Source organism: Pithys albifrons, chromosome Z (assembly GCF_047495875.1).
Source record: "Pithys albifrons albifrons isolate INPA30051 chromosome Z, PitAlb_v1, whole genome shotgun sequence".
Classification (NCBI taxonomy): domain Eukaryota; kingdom Metazoa; phylum Chordata; class Aves; order Passeriformes; family Thamnophilidae; genus Pithys; species Pithys albifrons.
The window spans coordinates 54,147,587-54,166,462 of NC_092497.1; the positions used below are offsets into that span (position 1 = coordinate 54,147,587).

At 36.6% G+C, this 18,876-nt stretch overlaps 1 protein-coding gene across 1 annotated transcript in view; it reads left to right on the top strand.

Annotated features, from left to right (window-relative positions):
- Nucleotides 1–18,876, top strand: part of FBN2 (fibrillin 2) — a 146,577-nt gene that overhangs the window by 115,225 nt on the left and 12,476 nt on the right. Inside the window, exons 44-61 of the mRNA XM_071580039.1 lie at nucleotides 1–18; nucleotides 346–471; nucleotides 1,842–1,958; nucleotides 4,133–4,261; nucleotides 4,561–4,680; nucleotides 7,713–7,838; nucleotides 8,020–8,172; nucleotides 8,701–8,766; nucleotides 9,042–9,167; nucleotides 9,264–9,383; nucleotides 10,549–10,671; nucleotides 11,040–11,171; nucleotides 12,622–12,747; nucleotides 14,807–15,013; nucleotides 15,676–15,801; nucleotides 16,360–16,482; nucleotides 16,631–16,747; nucleotides 17,409–17,537. The exon at nucleotides 1–18 is cut by the window's left edge and continues 108 nt beyond it. Coding sequence (XP_071436140.1) covers nucleotides 1–18; nucleotides 346–471; nucleotides 1,842–1,958; nucleotides 4,133–4,261; nucleotides 4,561–4,680; nucleotides 7,713–7,838; nucleotides 8,020–8,172; nucleotides 8,701–8,766; nucleotides 9,042–9,167; nucleotides 9,264–9,383; nucleotides 10,549–10,671; nucleotides 11,040–11,171; nucleotides 12,622–12,747; nucleotides 14,807–15,013; nucleotides 15,676–15,801; nucleotides 16,360–16,482; nucleotides 16,631–16,747; nucleotides 17,409–17,537 — 2,184 coding nt within the window. The remainder of the gene's footprint in view (nucleotides 19–345; nucleotides 472–1,841; nucleotides 1,959–4,132; nucleotides 4,262–4,560; nucleotides 4,681–7,712; nucleotides 7,839–8,019; nucleotides 8,173–8,700; nucleotides 8,767–9,041; nucleotides 9,168–9,263; nucleotides 9,384–10,548; nucleotides 10,672–11,039; nucleotides 11,172–12,621; nucleotides 12,748–14,806; nucleotides 15,014–15,675; nucleotides 15,802–16,359; nucleotides 16,483–16,630; nucleotides 16,748–17,408; nucleotides 17,538–18,876) is intronic.

Consider the following 18,876-nt stretch of genomic DNA (forward strand, 5'->3'; position numbering starts at 1 on the left):
CCAACGGGGCCTGTGTGGGTAAGAAATCAGATGGCTTTTCTCTCCTCTTGTTTCTACCTCTGCTGTTTTACTTTATAACTGTGTAGAAGGGAAGAAAAGACAACAGGATGATGTTAGTAAAGAACATTCTTCATTCATCAGCCAAATCTTGGCAGTATTTTTAACCTCAAGCTGTTTAGGCAAGCACTTCCTATAAAATGGAGTTTTGTTATGATTCAGGTTTATTTATAGATAATTTTGAGTCTGGTTTTAATAATCATAACATTGTAAAAAAAATTATTGTGTAAAATGAGGGAATAATGGAAGTCAATAACGTGCACCATCTGTTTAATATTTTTGTTACAGATCGCAATGAATGTCTGGAAATTCCTAATGTTTGCAGTCATGGTTTATGTGTGGACATGCAAGGAAGCTACCAGTGTGTGTGTCACAATGGTTTTAAGGCATCCCAAGATCAGACTATGTGCATGGGTATGGAAAAACCACAGTTTTATGTGTGGTTTGTTTGGTTATGGCTTTTGTGAAGGGGAAGAAGATGAGTAATGTTTTTAGCAGATTATATGTGCCATTAAAAGACTGATTCATGCATTTCTGGATTTTTTTGTGACTATATTATGTGAACTTGTTTGAGGAAATAAACACAGTATTCTCAAAAATAGCTCCATTTTACTGAAGAATTTATGAACAATATTTTCACAAAGTGGCTTATGTGGCAGAGAAGTTTATAGGATGTATCACAGCAGTGTGTGGAGGTGAAAAGACACATGTTTCAATTATTTAGAAATTTATTGATTTCAATTTATTGAGTTTAAAGAAATAGAATGTTAAATGTGGGCATTTAATGTAACTTAAAAGTCTACTAATTTTATATGTAAATGATGATATGATAAAGATGATACAAGAAATAAGATTAAAAAATTAGAGTATTTATCTTCCTATAGTTTACAATCAGTTCTACAGAGATTTGAAAAGAAAAGGTGATGTATATGTGTAAATGTGGTGGGTTTTGAGTTACAATAGCAAACAAGTTTTTATTTTTAAGATAATTATCATTAAAGTGTGAATTCCCAGCTACAGAGGAGTTTTCTTCTATGAGTGTCTTTCAATTTCGACTTTAAACAGACTTTTAAAACCTATTCAGATTGTAGAACATACTCATATATGCTTAGTCTTCTCAGATATTAAAAAATTACGTATGTCAAACTATTTGAGAGGCATATTCAGAAAAGTGACTTGACAATGCAAAATTTCGAAGAACTAGTAGGACAAATTCTCAATACCTTCAGATCCCCAGAAAGCTCCAGAAATCACTGAAACACACAGCAGGACACATTGAATTTTAGTGCCTTATATAAATGGCTGTCCATTTCCAATAGTTTGTAAACAGCCTTTATAATTCTGGATGTAGTATTGATATAATATAGTTAGATCAGTAAAATAAATTGTGAAATGCATTTTTAACAGCTTTTCATGGGTTCTCAGGTAAAATATCTACATAAAATTTGATTGTTTCATGGCTTTGTACTAAGTTCGGGTCACTTGTATATGTTAAGAAAGTAAGAAGTGTTATTATGGAAAATGAAAAGACAGAATGCCTTGAGATACTTCACATACACATTTATTTTTACATGCAGCAGTATCTTTTATTTTTAAAATACATATAAAATACGTAATGTAATGTTTTCCTGTGTGCACTGAGAAGCTGTGAAGGTCAGTAGCTTAAATAGATAATGCAACAGATGAAATGAGACCAAAGTTTAGAATATTTTAACAGTGCAGACAACATATTAACACATATTTGGGAAAAGCAGTACCCACATGCAGTTTGCTTCTCTTTGCAGATGTTGATGAATGTGAACAACATCCATGTGGAAATGGAACCTGTAAAAACACGGTTGGGTCTTATAACTGCCTGTGTTACCCAGGATTTGAATTAACTCGTAACATGGACTGCGTGGGTAAGAGATGTAATCCAAACTTTTGTTTCCATTGCTGTTGGCTTGGTATGCCAAGGAGGGTGGTGTACAGCTAAACAGAAGACAAGTCAGGGTGTAAAGAACTTTAATTAATTCTACTGCTACCAGCCCTAGAGGTTAATCATTACTGCCATTTTTTAAACATTTTTTGGTGGCCAGCTTGAGGTAAGATAAACCCTAAATGGCTGGACCACACTGATGATTTAATGCAGCCCTGACTTGCATTAGATTTTCTGGATAATTCCCAGATAAAGCAACTAAAATCTTCCAGAATGGGCTCTTGAGCATCCAGAGATCGTCTCCCTGGTTCAGAGTGTGGGCAAAAAGATAGTCATTATAGAAGGAAGGCAGAACAAAACCTGCTTGTCCCTTTCTGATTCAGGAGAGAACTCCAACATCTTATAAAAGTATTTTAAGTCCTCTCCTTGTCCCAAGAAAAGAAAACTTACAGGCTGAGCACGGAGGGTAATGGCAAAGGGGTGACATCAGACTGGAGACCTGTCACTAGTGGGGTTCCACAGGGAACTCTTCAACACCTTCATAAATGACGTGGACACAGGACTGGAAGGGGTACTAAACAAATTGGCAGATGGCACAAAATGAGGGGGAGGTGTTGACTCCCTCAAAGGCAGGGAGGCCCTGCAGAGAGCCTGATTTGAAGAAATTCAGTCAGCATCAAAGTTCATCAATGTTAAGTCACATTCCTTTTAATTCAGTGCTAGAGAAGTACTGGGGATAATCCTCCATAAGTACTTCCCATGGAGCTACACAAGCAAAAGCCTTACATTTTCAAAGGTCATTACTCATTTGTATTAAATCCTGCCTTTCCATGCTTCCTCACAATGTAAGTCTTCTGTGGGGACCAGGGACAGGAGCCAGGGAATGGCCTGAAGGGGTGTCAGGGCAGATTTAGGTTGGATATTAGAAAAGGTTCTTCGCCCAGAGGGTGGTGGGCACTGACCAGGCTCCCCAGGGCAGTGGGCACAGCCCCAAGGCTGACAGAGCTCCAGAAGCATTTGAAAGATGCTCTGGGGCACAGGGAGTGACTCTTGTGGATGGTTCAGTGCAGGGATAAGGATCGGACTGGGTGATCCATGTGGGTCCCTCCAACTCACCATATTCTATGACTCAGTAAACTAAAAAGATTTTCAAGTAAGAAGAGTCTGCTGCCAAGGAAGGGCATTCTTTGCCAAGGAGGTTCTTTCCTTTGGCAGTGTAGCTCCCAGTCTTCTGCCAGGAGTATCCAACACCTCTGCTCCACACCGGAGACTTGGCTTTTGGTTAGCACTGCTCTTGACAGCTGGAGAGCTTCAGAACTTTCTTTCAAACTGTCTCAAAGGCAATTCAGCCCATCCTATTATAATATTTTTGAGGTATTTCTGCTTGCAGAATGGAAACAAGTGTAGAATAAGATAATAACACAGACATGGCTGAAGCAGAAGGTACATCTCCCTCAGGAGCTGGTACTTAATGTTTCTCACCAAGACTAAAACCTCCTCAGTAAAACTGATGTTCATCTTCATCAGTCAAATTCAGTTACTGCAAATCATTAAAAGTGTAATTTCCTCTTACACCATGATGCATATCCAATCTTTTCACTTGTTCTGAGCCTTTGCAATCTGTGTTTTTCCTTATGCAACAGTCCTGTAAGTCTGCATTATTACAGTAACTCTACAAAATAAGAAGCATTTTCAAAGCTGATTTTCCAGACTCTTCTGAGGGAGGAAATCATTCTGTGGAAAGCAAATTACATAGTCCAAAACTTGGTAATGGCAGGGCAGGTTTAAGGAGGAACATCAGTGCATATAAATCCAGATAAAATCCAGAAAAATTCATAAAACATTTTCTCTTTCTGTTTGTGGACTTGATGTCATGCAGTCACTTGGCAATGACTGAATGTGTCCAGTAATTAAGGTAATGCTACAAGACTGAAAATTATAATGCCCTCTAATAAAAGAATGTTGTTTAAATAGAACATAACCTTAATGCACTTGAGTTACTGTCCCCCTGTGTCAGCTGTTCCCTTGTTGCTGCAAAATTTGGAATTTCCACAGAAATGTGTTTATATTACAACTTTAGTGTGTTTATAATATCCTTGTATTTACTGTGGTGGGACTCAGCTCTCACTTGGGGGGTGTATTTTGGGTTTTTTGCAGATATTGACGAGTGCAGTTCCTTCTTTGGTCAGGTGTGCAGAAATGGACAGTGTTTTAATGAAATTGGTTCCTTCAAATGTTTGTGTAATGAAGGGTATGAGCTTACTCCAGATGGCAAGAATTGCATTGGTATGTATGACAGCATGTGAAGATGTTAAAAGTTCTGATGAGCTGAAAAAAACTCTTAGTTCCCATCTAGAGGGAAGCAAGACAGTCTAAATAACTAGGTTTAAAAAAAGAAGGATAGTGACTTACAAAACACAGTAGAAGTAACAGGGGTTTTTAATAGTTATTGGTCTTCAAGCAATTAATTTCCTTAGAAAAAGAAAATTAGTGAAGAATCCTATATTATTTTTCATTAAGTCTGTTATTTTACCATAAGGATTACAAGATTCTAAAGGTTTCTTGATTTCATCTGCTCTCCAAAGATACTAACGAATGTGTGGCACTGCCTGGTTCATGCTCTCCTGGAACCTGCCAAAATTTGGAAGGATCATTCAGATGCATCTGTCCCCCAGGATATGAAGTAAAAAGTGAAAGTTGTATTGGTAAGGCAAGTTGTGACTTGCTTCTGAACAATTTAAACATTAGAAAAAGTACCTGGTTCTAATTTGGTGGAAAGAAGTTTATACCCTAATGTTTGTGAATGTTTCCTCCCTTAAAATTGTGATATCAAAAGAGGTTTTCAAAATGAAAGGTGAAATATTTTGTGTGTATTTTGTACTGGATTTTGAACAATAATTTTTTCACTGATGCAAACAAAAATACTTTTTAAAAAAGAACAATAATATCCTTCATTTGCCTTTTTTTCTTTCATATTATTCATTAAACAAACAAACCTGTGCATTGCATTTATATAATGTTTACAGACTGTAATTATTGGCAATCAGTGCATGAACTGAGCATCGAGTTTCAGAGAGCTATGAAGTTTAAAAGCCCTGATAAAATTACACAGCTTGTGGGAACAATCATTTAAATTAACTGTTTTTTAATTTTTATAATGCCTCAAGTGCTGAGATTCACAGGAGGAGAAAGAGGATACACAGCAGACCTTTCACCCGTTTGTATGTTCTTGTTTGTTCATAGGTCTCACTTAAAGCCTTGAATTATTCAGGACCTGAGTGTCACACAGTGGGTTAAGATTTGGTGTGACAGAGAACAAAAAAATAAACCCAAGTTACAACTCCCTTTTCCAACAGGGCAAAGCACAGGACTACTGTGAATTTATTGGGCATTTAAATTAACTGTGTGGGGCACCTGGCAGGGAAGGTGCACTCAAATAGATCTGGGTAGCTAAGCTGGAAGCCTCAGTTTTGTGCATGATCAGAGTACAGAGTCAGCATCTTTCTCTCCAATGTCTGAAGTTAGCTGGTGTGAAACACCAGACACACATTAATCCAAATAACTCCTACTAATAAATGTGCAGCTTGTCCTTGTATGGGCTGAAAGAAAACACTGGAGAGGACATAAATATTTGACTTGTAGCAACTTCATCTGCGTGGGTGCAGGAACAGGAACCATTTTGAATTTTTTTGTCTTCAACAATAGGGTTTATTTTCTAAGCCCCAAGAGTTCCCTCAGCCTTTTGTCTCATGCCACCACATTCACTGTTCCTGCCAACCTCATGGTTTCTCTTGGCAGCTGCTGATTCCATTTTAGCAATTATGTTTGAGGTGAATTCAAATCACCTAGAGTTGTAAAGTCATGAATATAAAAAATAAATTAAACAAAGCAAGAAAGTTTTTTGTTTTCCAGGAATATTACTGTTTATGGCCACTTTAGTACCCTCTCAGAACCTTTTATGTTTTGGAGAGCATCGGTGGCTGCCAAACTGATTTTTGCCCTAATGGAACAAAAGGGACTTAATTGCATTTTTTTTTCTTCATTCTGCCATATGTCCAGAAAATTTGCGCCTACAGTTCCTAGAAAATGCCTAAATGATCACATGTAGTTGTACTAATACTTAGATTAATATTATGACAGCTCTTCCAACATATGTTCCCTATTACTTTCTGTTGATTTAATATGTAAATGGCTTTATAAGAACTCATTATTTCTGCCTGTAATGTGAAGGTTGGCAATGGCTGGATTATTTTTTCGAGCTCAGGGTGATTATATGCAGGAGAGACGAAAATGATTGGGGACACAGAAAAATTCTTAGTTCTCACCTTCCCATGTAATGTATTCCCCTTCCATTTTATGGTAATAAAGGGGAAAAGAGTTATTTACTTCCACAGTCTGGCTACTCACCTTTCTGTCAGGGCCACAGAAAGAGCTTTAGCCACATCATAGTAATAATCAGTTCCCCATCCCAAGTACCTGAATTGCTGAGCTTTGTGTATTAAAGACTATCATAGTGACTGGGAAATTAATTACCATTTTCTCTGAAATAAACTGATGTTAAATACTTCACCCAGTAAGAGCCTGTCCATGGGAAGCTACTGGAGAGTTCAGTCATATGCCAGATTGTGCTACAGTGGTTTTTCCATGTGCTGTTCCTAATAACTGTTTCCAAAAATGAGACTCAATATTTTTCAGAAGTTGCATCACAGAATCTATTCCCTCCTGAATTCTTCCATCACTCCACTTATATTTTTCTAGTAATAGAGACTGTATTTCCATTGTTTCCCTACCTGCTAAATACAGAGTAATTTCCTAAAATTCAGTGTGGTAGAGAACCCAGTAAGAATGAGCAGAAACGGCACTTCAAATTTGTGTTTTCAATAATAGATATGAAAAATTAAAGGTCTCTTAATGTATTATTCTCTTCCTCTGTTGTATTTATAGTTGCAGGGTATACAGCCTGATACTGCACAGATTTACAGGCACTTGATATTTATATTAAATCCTTGGATTTTGGCTTAAACTTTTGATAATTGTTTAATGTAATATTTAATATTATATTAAATGTCTATTCAAAAAATGAAATCTCACTCTCTTCAAACAGTCGTATCATTACATTCTAAATTATGCAGTTGAACGGGAGCAGATTTTAAATAACACAGTGAGAGTAACAGTGAAAGACTACTAAATATAAATCTGGATATGCAAATACAATTAAAGGTGCCACTCTACTAATGACCAGCTATAATTTCAGTTCCAGAATCAGTCAGCAAGGAAAAAAGCACATCTTTAATTAACAAGAACCCTCAGCATAAAGATTCTTAAAAAATCATCTTTGGATGTTTTATGTTTTAAGAAAATTATTGTTCTTATCATATTCTAAAAGCATTTATTTTATGTTTATGTTACAAATGTAACAAAGAACAGAGAATGGTACTTGGAAAGGAAGGTGCATGGGAGTGGAATGCTCTAATTTGAAAGAGTCAGTGGACCCTTCAAGCTGCTTTATCTCTTGGGTGCTTTACTGGAAGCTGCTGAAGTTGAATGAATGAATGAATGAATGAATGAATGAATGAATGAATGATTAGGTAATTGATTAATTAATTAATATATATGTATATGTGTGTATATATATATATATATAACTATATACACACACATATATATTCATTCTTTCATAACCAAGGAATTCACGGCCAGTGAGGTTATGATGAACCTTTTCTCCATTACTTTACAGATATTAATGAGTGTAATGAGGATCCCAACATCTGCCTCTTTGGGTCTTGCACGAACACCCCAGGAGGTTTCCAGTGCATTTGTCCTGAAGGTTTTGTGTTGTCTGATAATGGAAGGAGATGTTTTGGTAAGTTAATGACTGAGTAATGCAATCACTTATTCTAAAAGATAACAGATACTCTGTAGAATTCCCTTCCAAATTATGCCCTCATGAGGATTGCAAAGTGCTTTAAAAATAGTATGGAAAATTCAGTCCTTACATTATTCTTTTCAGAGCCAGAAAGTCATCATCTAATATTGTCTTTTAGATACTCGTCAAAGCTTCTGTTTCACTAACTTTGAGAATGGGAAATGCTCAGTGCCAAAGGCTTTCAACACCACAAAGGCAAAGTGTTGCTGCAGTAAAATGCCAGGAGAAGGATGGGGTGACCCTTGCGAGCTCTGTCCAAAGGAAGAAGAAGGTACATGGTCAGATTTAAAATTTTTAGCTGGGAGAAAAGGAAGAGCACGTTGGTGTTGTATTTTTTGATCAATAAAAAGAGAGATCTTTCTGGCATTTGCTCTTAAAGGGCTTTTCTAGAACAATTTTTCAAGTCAACAAAAGGAATAAGATTCAGTACAAGGAGCCACAGAAAAAGTTAAGTACTGAGTTGTTGGTCTAGAGAACTGAACTATCCTCCATCTGTGAGTCTGGTCTGCTTTAAGCAAAAGAGCAGAGCAAAGTGGGGCAGTGCCAAGAATCCCTGAAATAACAGTTTTCAGTCCTTGAGTTTCTCCAAGTATGGAAAGGCACCAAGCACATGCACACGTCAGGTGCTGCTTTAGTGACCTAAACACAGTGTTACTTTTGCTTCTGGCTAGACAGGGTAATGACTGTGGTTTAAACAGTTGACAACTATGAAAAATGTGATATAGAAGGTTTTTGATGGCTTTAACCATCTGTCATGGTTCTCTCATTCTTTTTTTAAAAAGAAATCATATCTCTACAGTTGCTTTTCAGGACCTGTGTCCTTATGGCCATGGAACTATTCCTGGAATTGATGATACACGTGAAGGTAGGCATTCTTTTTCCTGATAATAAAAAAAAATAAATATTTATACTTAAACTAGACTTGGATATTATATGATATTACTCCTCACAGCTGCTGGGGCTGAGAGGCTGACATGTAAAATATGGAGCACATGGAAGGATAGTTAAAGGAACACTTTCTGAAATTGTGCAGCTCAAAGCAAGCAGAGTATGGCTCTTAGTTTTTTTAAAATGCCTTTTTAAAAACTTGATACAGAAATGCATCATCTAAATGATGGATAATACCTTCCTGCTTTTTAGATGTCAATGAATGCCTTGAAAGCCCAGGAATTTGCTCCAATGGCCACTGCATCAATACTGACGGATCATTCCGCTGTGAGTGCCCCATGGGATACAACCTGGATTTCACTGGAGTGCATTGCATTGGTGTGTACAGTTTACAGCAATTGCAACACTTGAATTTAAAGCACAGTTCGAAATGTGGCCCAGTCCCTTCATTTTGCATTTATTCATTACATACAGATACTGATGAATGTTCAGTTGGCAGCCCATGTGGAAATGGTACGTGCACTAATGTGGTTGGCAGCTTTGAGTGCAACTGTCATGAAGGATTCGAGCCAGGCCCAATGATGAATTGTGAAGGTAACCTGTCCTCCTGTTTTTTTCTTTTCCTTTACTTTTTGTCTAGTCCTCAGTATCCAAATTAATTAACTCATTCATTAACTTTGGGGCCACAAGAACTGGGAGGAAAAAAAGTTTCTGTGCTTGAAATAAGTCATTGAAAAAGAAGTCCTGATTTGATTTAAGGAGTATTTTTGGTTTAGCACAGGATTTCTCAAACTGCATGGTGTGGCATGTTGTATTATTCAGCTTTTTTTGAAAGAGGTGGGGAGAAGTAACTTGACCCCCAGAATATCCCCATATATGGTCTAGCTAATCATGGCAAAAATACCTACATTTGCAGAGCATTTTGTCATAATTGAGGCAGAACAGTTATGAAATGACCCACTCATCACAGTTGTAGGAACAGGTGATTTATTCTGCCTGTAATAAACTGAAGTTAGACCACTGTTCCATTAATTCATCCCTCACAGCTGAATGCTAATTCAGGATGCAGACATGACTTAACAACCTTCTTCAGTTTGCTCTTCTAATGCAGGAGCTGAGGATATAGGGAAATTACGATGTAAACTGGGGGATGCATCCCTGAAGAGTGGGTTTGTTACCCACTTATGAGTCTGTTGTCCAAGAATCTATCCAGAACAGTTAGACTGCTGGTGCCTCTCTTCTCACTACTTAGTTTTCTTCTGTCTGTTTTAAACTAATCCCTTACTTGTCTCATTAAGTACCTCTTATTTTTCATAGTGTGTAAATTGTATACAGCTGTTCTACTCTCATCATATCCCTACAGGATTCTTCTTACAATTTTTGTATTTTATGATTCATAATTAGTTTGCTTTCTGAAGTAATTTTTTTTAGAGTTAGAAGTAAAACTAACATTTCTTGTCATACAGAAATATATTAAAAATGATCATACAATAGAAATCTGAAATAAGTCTGTTCCATCTTACCACTCTAAGCTCAAGTAGTTTTGTATATAAGTAGCTCTGTATATGTTATATCATTATTTTTAAGCAGAGTATTGTTCAGTTTTCTCTAGTTACTCAAAACCAAATGTCTGTAATTTTCTGGTTTGAATTATTACATTTCTGATAATTTTAGCTGTCAAGAAGAAAACAGGTTCAATAAAACCTTCTTGGTGATTGTTTTAAATCTTGGTAGAGAATGATTATTTTGTTTCTTTCAGATATAAATGAGTGTGCTCAGAATCCCTTGCTGTGTGCTTTTCGTTGTGTCAACACTTATGGTTTCTACGAGTGCACCTGCCCAGCTGGGTATGAGCTCAGAGAGGACAGAAAGATGTGCAAAGGTAATGACTGAAGATAAACTTCTCCCTGCCTTCCATCACCCTGTTCTGGCCAAAGCATGATCCAGGTATTTCTGTGCATCTTGCATTCATCCTCACAGTGGGACGTAGCAAACAGCCCAGCAGATGATGATTGATTCTTTCAGAACTCAGGTAAAAATAGTATTTAGTGGTTTTATCAAAGTGCAACCCGTGATGGTGACCATTCAGCCAAGGAGGTCACAGTGGAGTTCATCTCCACCATGACAAGACGATACAGCTCACAAAATTAATATACCTGTACATCCATTTTTCTTGAGAAAGTGCTTGTTGTCCTCAGTAACTGAAGGTACTGGAAGTTCAAACACAAAATATGTGGGTTTTGCCTCCAGATCTAGATGAGTGTGCTGAAGGTCTCCATGACTGTGAGTCAAGAGGAATGATTTGCAAAAATTTGATTGGTACCTTCATGTGCATTTGTCCTGCTGGAATGACCCGGAGACCTGATGGAGAGGGATGCACAGGTAAGAAGGGAAGAAGGCATCTATTGAAATACATACAAGCAAACAAATCAAAAATTCTCTGTATATGTATATAGTAAACTAGAAATAACAATTCATAAAGGATACTTAAGATAGCTAACGGTGCCAGACATCTTGAACTTTGGTTTTTGTTTCAAGGTTTGAGCCTTATCTGGAAGCAGTTCTGAATGACTAATCAGGATTTCAGAAGGAAAACTCTTACTGTTCTACAACAAAATCTGAAAGTTTTTCAGAATCTGAAACTATAACAGACAGTTATTACATTTAAGAAATTAAATTGCCAAACAAATGAAACCTCATTTGATGGGTAGGAAGTAAAATTAGCATAAGTAAAAAGTCATGTTTCCTTTAGCATTAATATTAAATCATGTGTGACTTCTTTAAAGAATTAACGCTGTAAGATCTGAAGCTACCTATAAATGCCATGAAGAGCAAAAGATGTGGAAACTGCCACAGTTCAAAATAATTCCCTGTCCTGTAAGTAAGCAAACAGCTTTCCTCCATCATTTACTCAGTTGGCTGAGGGGGAAACAATAACTACATTTTAGTAAATTATACATTCTTCTGGAATTTGAAAACTCCAAACCATTCCAAAGTTCTCTGCCAAAAAAGAGTAAAAATTAAGTCTCCATCTTAGTGAATATTTTAAATGAAAATAATTTAAAACAAGGTTCCTTCACCAAGAGATGATTGCCCCCTTTTACAGATCTTTACCACTTTTTTCAGGGAATATAATCTGTATTAACAAGTATTTTGTTTTTTTATTTTTTTTTTTGACATGTAATTATGCCTTTAATTCACCTGAGGTTTTTCTGAGGTTTTATTTTAAACATCTGTAATGGTGTGTAATTGTTTACAGTATCTGTGCCTTTAGCTATGGAAAAAGCACCCTAGAATTGTAAACTATTTCAGGGAAGTAATATGTGAACTGAAATATGACTTATTGAAGGAAAGGCCAGATGTATTCAGGGACTATTACTGATTATAAAATGAAAATTTGTTACTCAAATCTTGCATATATTCCAGTTTTAGTTAAATACCACTTGCCAGAGAAGTGTTATGACTAGAGGTTACTCTGCTGAAAGTGTTTTCTGCTTCTTGTTATAAGTTGCAAAGAACATAAAAGGATTAAGTTGTTATATTTAGATCCATCATTAAGTATTTACTACTAAAATATTATTATTTTATAAAGTTAATATTACATTATTATTTTAATATAATACAAATAATTATTAAATCTTTCTTGTTATGTAGAACAGAAGGCATTAAATAGGATGTTACCAGGAAAGTCCTGTCCAGGCTTAACCAGTTGTCAACTTTTCCACTTCTTGCAAATATTTTTCAAATATTACACAGAATAATTGTTGTATTCTGGGAGTCTGATATATTTTCCTGTAACAATTGTTTTTATTATTATTATATTTTCATGAAGATGAAAACGAATGCAGGACCAAGCCAGGTGTCTGTGAAAATGGTCGTTGTGTGAATGTTGTTGGGAGCTACAGATGTGAATGTAATGAAGGATTCCTGACAAGTCCATCAGGCATTGAGTGTCTTGGTAAATGCCTCTTTTGTACACATTTCGTCCTAAATTTAGGTGTAAAGGGTGCAGAGAGTGAATTAGTACCTGATGGCTCTTGTATCTACAGAAATTAAATAATTATCCATATTAAACAGTGATACAACATAAAATAATGATAGGAATGAGAATATCATCTAAGTGCAGCAATCAGGGACCTCACACAGAAGTGTCTTAATTCTATAGGACATAAACAAAATACAGCTATTTTTAAAGAGGGAGACTTTGGTTACCTTGAGATAAAATAAAAAACTAGGATGTGGAGTAAAATTGTTTTTATGTTCAGAACACGACCTTAATCACCATGATACTGCAACAAAGCATCTGAATTCTCTGTACCTTTAATTCAGATAGTGATTGTGAATATAAAACACCATAATTTCACTAAGAGTTTGTGAGACATATTAAAAAGTTTTGGTGCAGGCCTAAAGATTAAACGATAATGCAGGATTTGTGTTCATCAACCTTTATTTCCTTTTCAATATTCAGACTTGCACTGTAAAATTCATTGTTCTCGTTTTGGAAGTCAAACAGAGATGCAAAATGTTAATTTTCCATGACCAGTTTTCAAGTGTAGGTACAATACTGAAATGGTACAAGTATTCATCAATGTTCTTTCATTAAAGATGCTGCATATTATATTATGTAAGTGCTATAAAGTCAGCTCCCTGTAAATTGCCATCAATAGTGTGCTGACTTCATGGCAAAGCAGTAACATGGGAAGCACAGAGTATTTCCTAGGGATTGAGACCAGATGGGAGGGGAATGCTGCAGTCTGTTAACCCCAGCCAGTCATTAGGACCAAGGTAATATCCTGTTTGGAGGTCATTATTGCTTTCTTATATTTAATATGTAATTTTCTTGTTACTTTATGAAAACTCTGCTTTGGGAGGGTTTTCTCATTGCTGCTTTTTCCTTAGGGTTTTCTAGTTTAGAAATTACAACACAAAATGAGTCTGGCAGAAAAGAAACTTAATATTTCTTCAGAATTAAAGCACAGACATGGAGTCATGGATTACAGTGATTTAAACATATTGTGCAAATCTTTATATCTGTTCACATTGAAATTTATGCCATATCTCAAACTGTGAGCCTGATTCATGTAAGAAATGTACAGGTTCTGCTCCTCACTAAAAGAAGGTCAGCCAAGTGTTGGTACATTTACACATTCTGAAGGATCAGAAGGATTTTAAGTTTTAGCTCTGAAAGAGAAGAGAAAAAAAGTCTTTTTTTTTAAGAAGTATTCTCAGACCATAATTGACAATGTCTCCATTTTAATTAACAAATAAGTCAGGTGACATGGCCTGTTTAGAAGATACGATCTTTGTGAGATAAGGGGTTTCCATTAGGACTGGAAACTGGGATCTCTGCTCTCATCAGCTGCCTGTTTGAAGGAAACCTGTAGGAGCTCTATGACTTTGCTCCCCTTTCCTTATTGACAGGTATTAATAATGCTATTGTTAAAACAGCATTAGACAGGGACAAATCACCAGCAAGGCCATTTTTTTTCCTCGACAGAAAATGGGAATACCATAGAAAAAGTATTGAGTTGCATTTACACTTTTAAGTGATGAGAATTTTTTTACTTAAACCACTTCAGGGTAATTGGAGATGACCAGATATGTTATTTTGGTCAAAAAAACCCAAGCAAACAAAGCAGACTTCTAACCCCACTCCAACTACATAATTTAAATGCAAAATAACACAGGCAGCTTAAGTGGGAGCTCAGTTTGTCCACAGCCTCTTTTACTACCAAGCAAGTCTTACTATCACCAGAAATGCCCCAGGGCACAACTTTCCTACAAGGAAAGGTCTTATCCAGCTCCTGCAGGTACTGAACATTAGGAATGTCTTGAATATGTTTGGAATGGCAGAGTAGTATCAGAACACATAACAAATCTGAAAGGCTAAATCAAGATAGACTTCGTGGTAGGTAATTATGTAGTGCTCATATGTGTTGATGGAGAGGCAGAATAATACATCAGGTGCTTAATTTTCTGTTCTTCTCTGTTTTAACCTCTGCCCTTCTCCCTTCCAGATAATCGCCAGGGGTTTTGCTTTGCTGAAGTTTTACAGACAATGTGTCAGATGGCTTCCAGCAGCCAGAACCTTGTCACCAGGTCTGAGTGCTGCTGTGATGGAGGCAGGGGCTGGGGCAACCAGTGCAAGCTCTGCCCACTGCCCGGAACCACCCAGTACAAGAAACTCTGTCCACACGGGCCAGGCTATACCACAGATGGAAGAGGTACTGGCAGGGATGATAAAGAGGCAGAAAAGGGGAAAAAATATGCTCACATACTCAAGAAAATGCAGGATTCCCTTTGAAGTTCTTTTGGAGAATTTCCTGTTAACGGAGTTTGATGTTTCAAATGATGCTGAGAGATCAGATATTAAAAACACATTTCAGCAGTAGCTGCAACCAGAACAGCTGTGCAGAATATTCAGGATTGGAATGTAAAACAGGAGGTACCAAAAATGATCCCAAAGCTTTTGTATGGTAAAAGTTGCATACATCGCAAAGGCAGCAACTGTTGTTCTAACAAAAATATCACAACATAGGTACTCTTTCCTCTCAAGAAGCAGAAGCTAATGTACAGTTTTTAGTTGTGGTGAAATTTTTTTAACACATAGGTGGTAATAAGAAAATTCACTTCTGTGGAGTTTATATTTTGAGTTAGAAAAACTGGCACCTGAGTACCTGATGGAATAGCAGGAGGGTTTTGCTGCAAAGAACAGTAATGAAAGTTTGAAGAATGCTTGGCTTTGGATTCATACCTATTTTTAATGAGGGAGAAGGTGTAAAGTTCCTATCAGAAGCATGATGATAAGGAACTCTGCAAAAATGGGAGAGAAGAAAAATGCCAGATTTAAAACTGAGAGATGACATATTGAATATTTTCTGTACAGATATTGATGAATGTAAGGTCATGCCAAACCTGTGCAGAAATGGGCAGTGTATTAACACAATGGGCTCCTTCAGATGCTTCTGCAGAGCTGGTTATACCACTGACATAAGTGGCACATCCTGTAATGGTGAGATTCAATGTCTTAATCATCAGTAATTTCTTTGGTTGTTACAACCTCTGTAAACTTTTGTAGCAAACCATTCTTTTCTCTTTTCTCTTTCCCCTCATTTCTGTCTTTCATTTCCTAATATGCACTTTGTTTTTGGATTTCATTTGAAGAAATCGAGACAGGGGCTCTGCTGGCAATATTCCTGCAGTACAATGACCCCTGAGGTTTGTTTCAGCTGTGTAATCACTTTAACTGACTGGTCTACATTTCCCCCCTTTTTTTTTTTTGTTGGTTAACATATATTAGTATACCATAGCATACCAAAAATTAAATAGTTGTTCCTTAGATGAAAATAGTAATGTCACTGTCACTCTTTCAAGACAGTTTTTCATGGTAGAGGCAACCCCATATAAACTCCACAGCAACATCTTCACAGAGAAAGGAATAGAAATTCTGACCAGATGTGAATCAGGGGCTTTTTCCACTAACATTTTTCCCTTAAATGTGGTGCTGTTTAGCAACCATCCTTCTGTCAAGGAAATGAGTACAAGAGATATTAATATTTTCTCTCTTTAGACCTTGATGAGTGTTCCCAGTCTCCCAGACCATGCAATTTCATCTGCAAGAACTCAGAAGGCAGCTACCAGTGCTCATGTCCTCGGGGCTATGTCCTTCAAGAAGATGGAAAGACATGTAAAGGTAAAAAAAGTTGCACACTCTAAGTTTTTAATTTAATTTTAACTTGACTTAGAATGAAGTAGTTTTGAAGTGTGACATTTTTATGAAATTAAACTAAATGTGCCTCTTCTTTGTTGACTTTTCTTGAGATAACATCTCTTACTTTCAGATCTTGATGAGTGTCAAACCAAGCAACACAATTGTCAGTTTCTCTGTGTCAATACCCTTGGAGGCTTCACATGCAAGTGTCCACCTGGTTTTACACAACATCACACAGCTTGTATTGGTAAGAAAAACATTAGGGTTTTTTCACAGTTTCTTTCTGAGAGAACAACATTCTCAACTCTCAGTCATTTCTTTGGCTCTTTATGCAAAGCAATAGTGTCAGGAGTTCAGAAAACAGGTTTTCAACAGTAACAATTATAGCTAAAGAGAAAATATCAATCTGTCCAGTCTGCCCACTGTTTATATTTTCTTGGTTAATAAACAGTTGTACGTATTTAATACATGTTATTATGTTCTAAGTATAAGCACATGGAGACGAAAGGGTCAGTTATTAAAATCTCATTTAAAATACAGTTAACCAAAACCAGACTTCATTTTCTTTTCTAATAGATACAGTAGATCTTAAGCATTGTATGAGCCTTGCCAACTGGAACTATTTTGGTTCAGCTAACACAGAAGTGCAGCACTTTTCAAATATCAGCAATTACATGCCTGGTCTTCCATACTCATATCATAACTGAATTACATCTTGCACTTCCAATTTGTTAATTACTCAGAGCTCTGCATGAGTTTTCAGGTCATCTGACACTTTAAAAATGAAAAGCTACAGAATGAAATGTTGCATCTCTGTGGATTTCAGCCTCTAAAGAACATGTTACCTTATCATGTCTAAAATCATGCCACAAGTTAAACCAACCTTCTCTCTCCTCTGTGTTTCTAAGATAACAATGAATGTGGTTCCCATCCATCACTCTGTGGATCAAAAGGAATTTGCCTAAACACTCCTGGAAGTTTTACCTGTGAGTGTCAAAGGGGATTTTCTCTGGATTCTACTGGATTAAACTGTGAAGGTAACTAGCAATGGTTGAATATTTTTTGTGGTGATCACCCTTCCTTCAGTGTCTAGTGAATCATTTGATGTCAAAGGCAGAGCAATAGCCATAGTGCAAATAATTATGAAAAAGTAATTGGAAATAATTTGAGTAATTTTAAGCATGATGTAAGAATACACTGCCTGAGTAATTTTTACACAAATTAGAATAAAAAGTGACTTCTTAGCCACACTCTTGAACAGTTGTTTTCAGCCTGCCATTTCAACTTCACATAGGCTTATGCACCTAGAAGTGTAGTAGGGTTTTTTTTTATCATTTTCATCTTTATACATCTAAAGAGAATCTCTCTACAATTTTTGTTTCAGCTAAATGTAATTATCCACCTGAAGGAATCTAAGATTAGATTCTAGGTTCTGTCTCTAGGTCTCCTAATACAGAGGCACGTATTCAAAAGGCTAATTCACTATTTTCAGAAGAGTAATTAAATACAGTTAAAATGCAAATGATATTGATGTGCTCCCTCTCCCTCTATTGGTCCAAAGGGAGCCCCAGTCAGGAAATCACTATTTGAGATCTCCAAACTCCTCAGTGGGCCTCAGGTATGGAGCAAAGAAGCAAATAAAAGGCAGTACTAGGCCATCTGGCTGCTGAGAATTAGAAATGCAGGGCTGTACATGAACAAAGTTATGGCATTTCAAAATAGCTCTGATACAGCATTTAAGCAGGAATTGATATTTAGAGCCTATTTCTAGAATAGCAGTGTAGGATAATGCAGCTGGGAGTTTCACAAAGATTTATCTCCTGACAGAGTACTTATGAAGTACCTACACCTTTGTGTGCCTGTAAAACACCAGAATTATGTATATCAAAGCATCATCAAGATATGTGAACAACTAGCACATCAAAACTGCTCTATATGCCATTACTGATAAAATTGACATCTTTCAGTTCCTGGCACAATGGTTTTCTGCACCTCAGGCTCTGGGACATCACAATTCCATTAAATTTGTTCCAGCTGTGCACAACTGGAGTGTAACTTGCAGTCTGTGACACCATACATGATTTTTGTATTTTCTACTGGAATTGCACACTGTACCCACAAATTAGGTTGCTTACAGTCTACTTAATTTCTTACAGCAAACACACAGATGTCTGCATTTATATTTTGGGGAGCCTTACATTTTGGGACTGTCCCTTTTATTAACACTTACCTCAGAGACTTTTTAGATGGCTTCCTATTTTCAGTTGCAAAGACATCCAAACTTGGCATCCCAACTCTTCAGTGTGTTCCAGGAAACTAAAAGCTTAGCCCTAGGTAGTTGGTTTGAAACTGAAATTTAAAAAAAAACAAAATCAA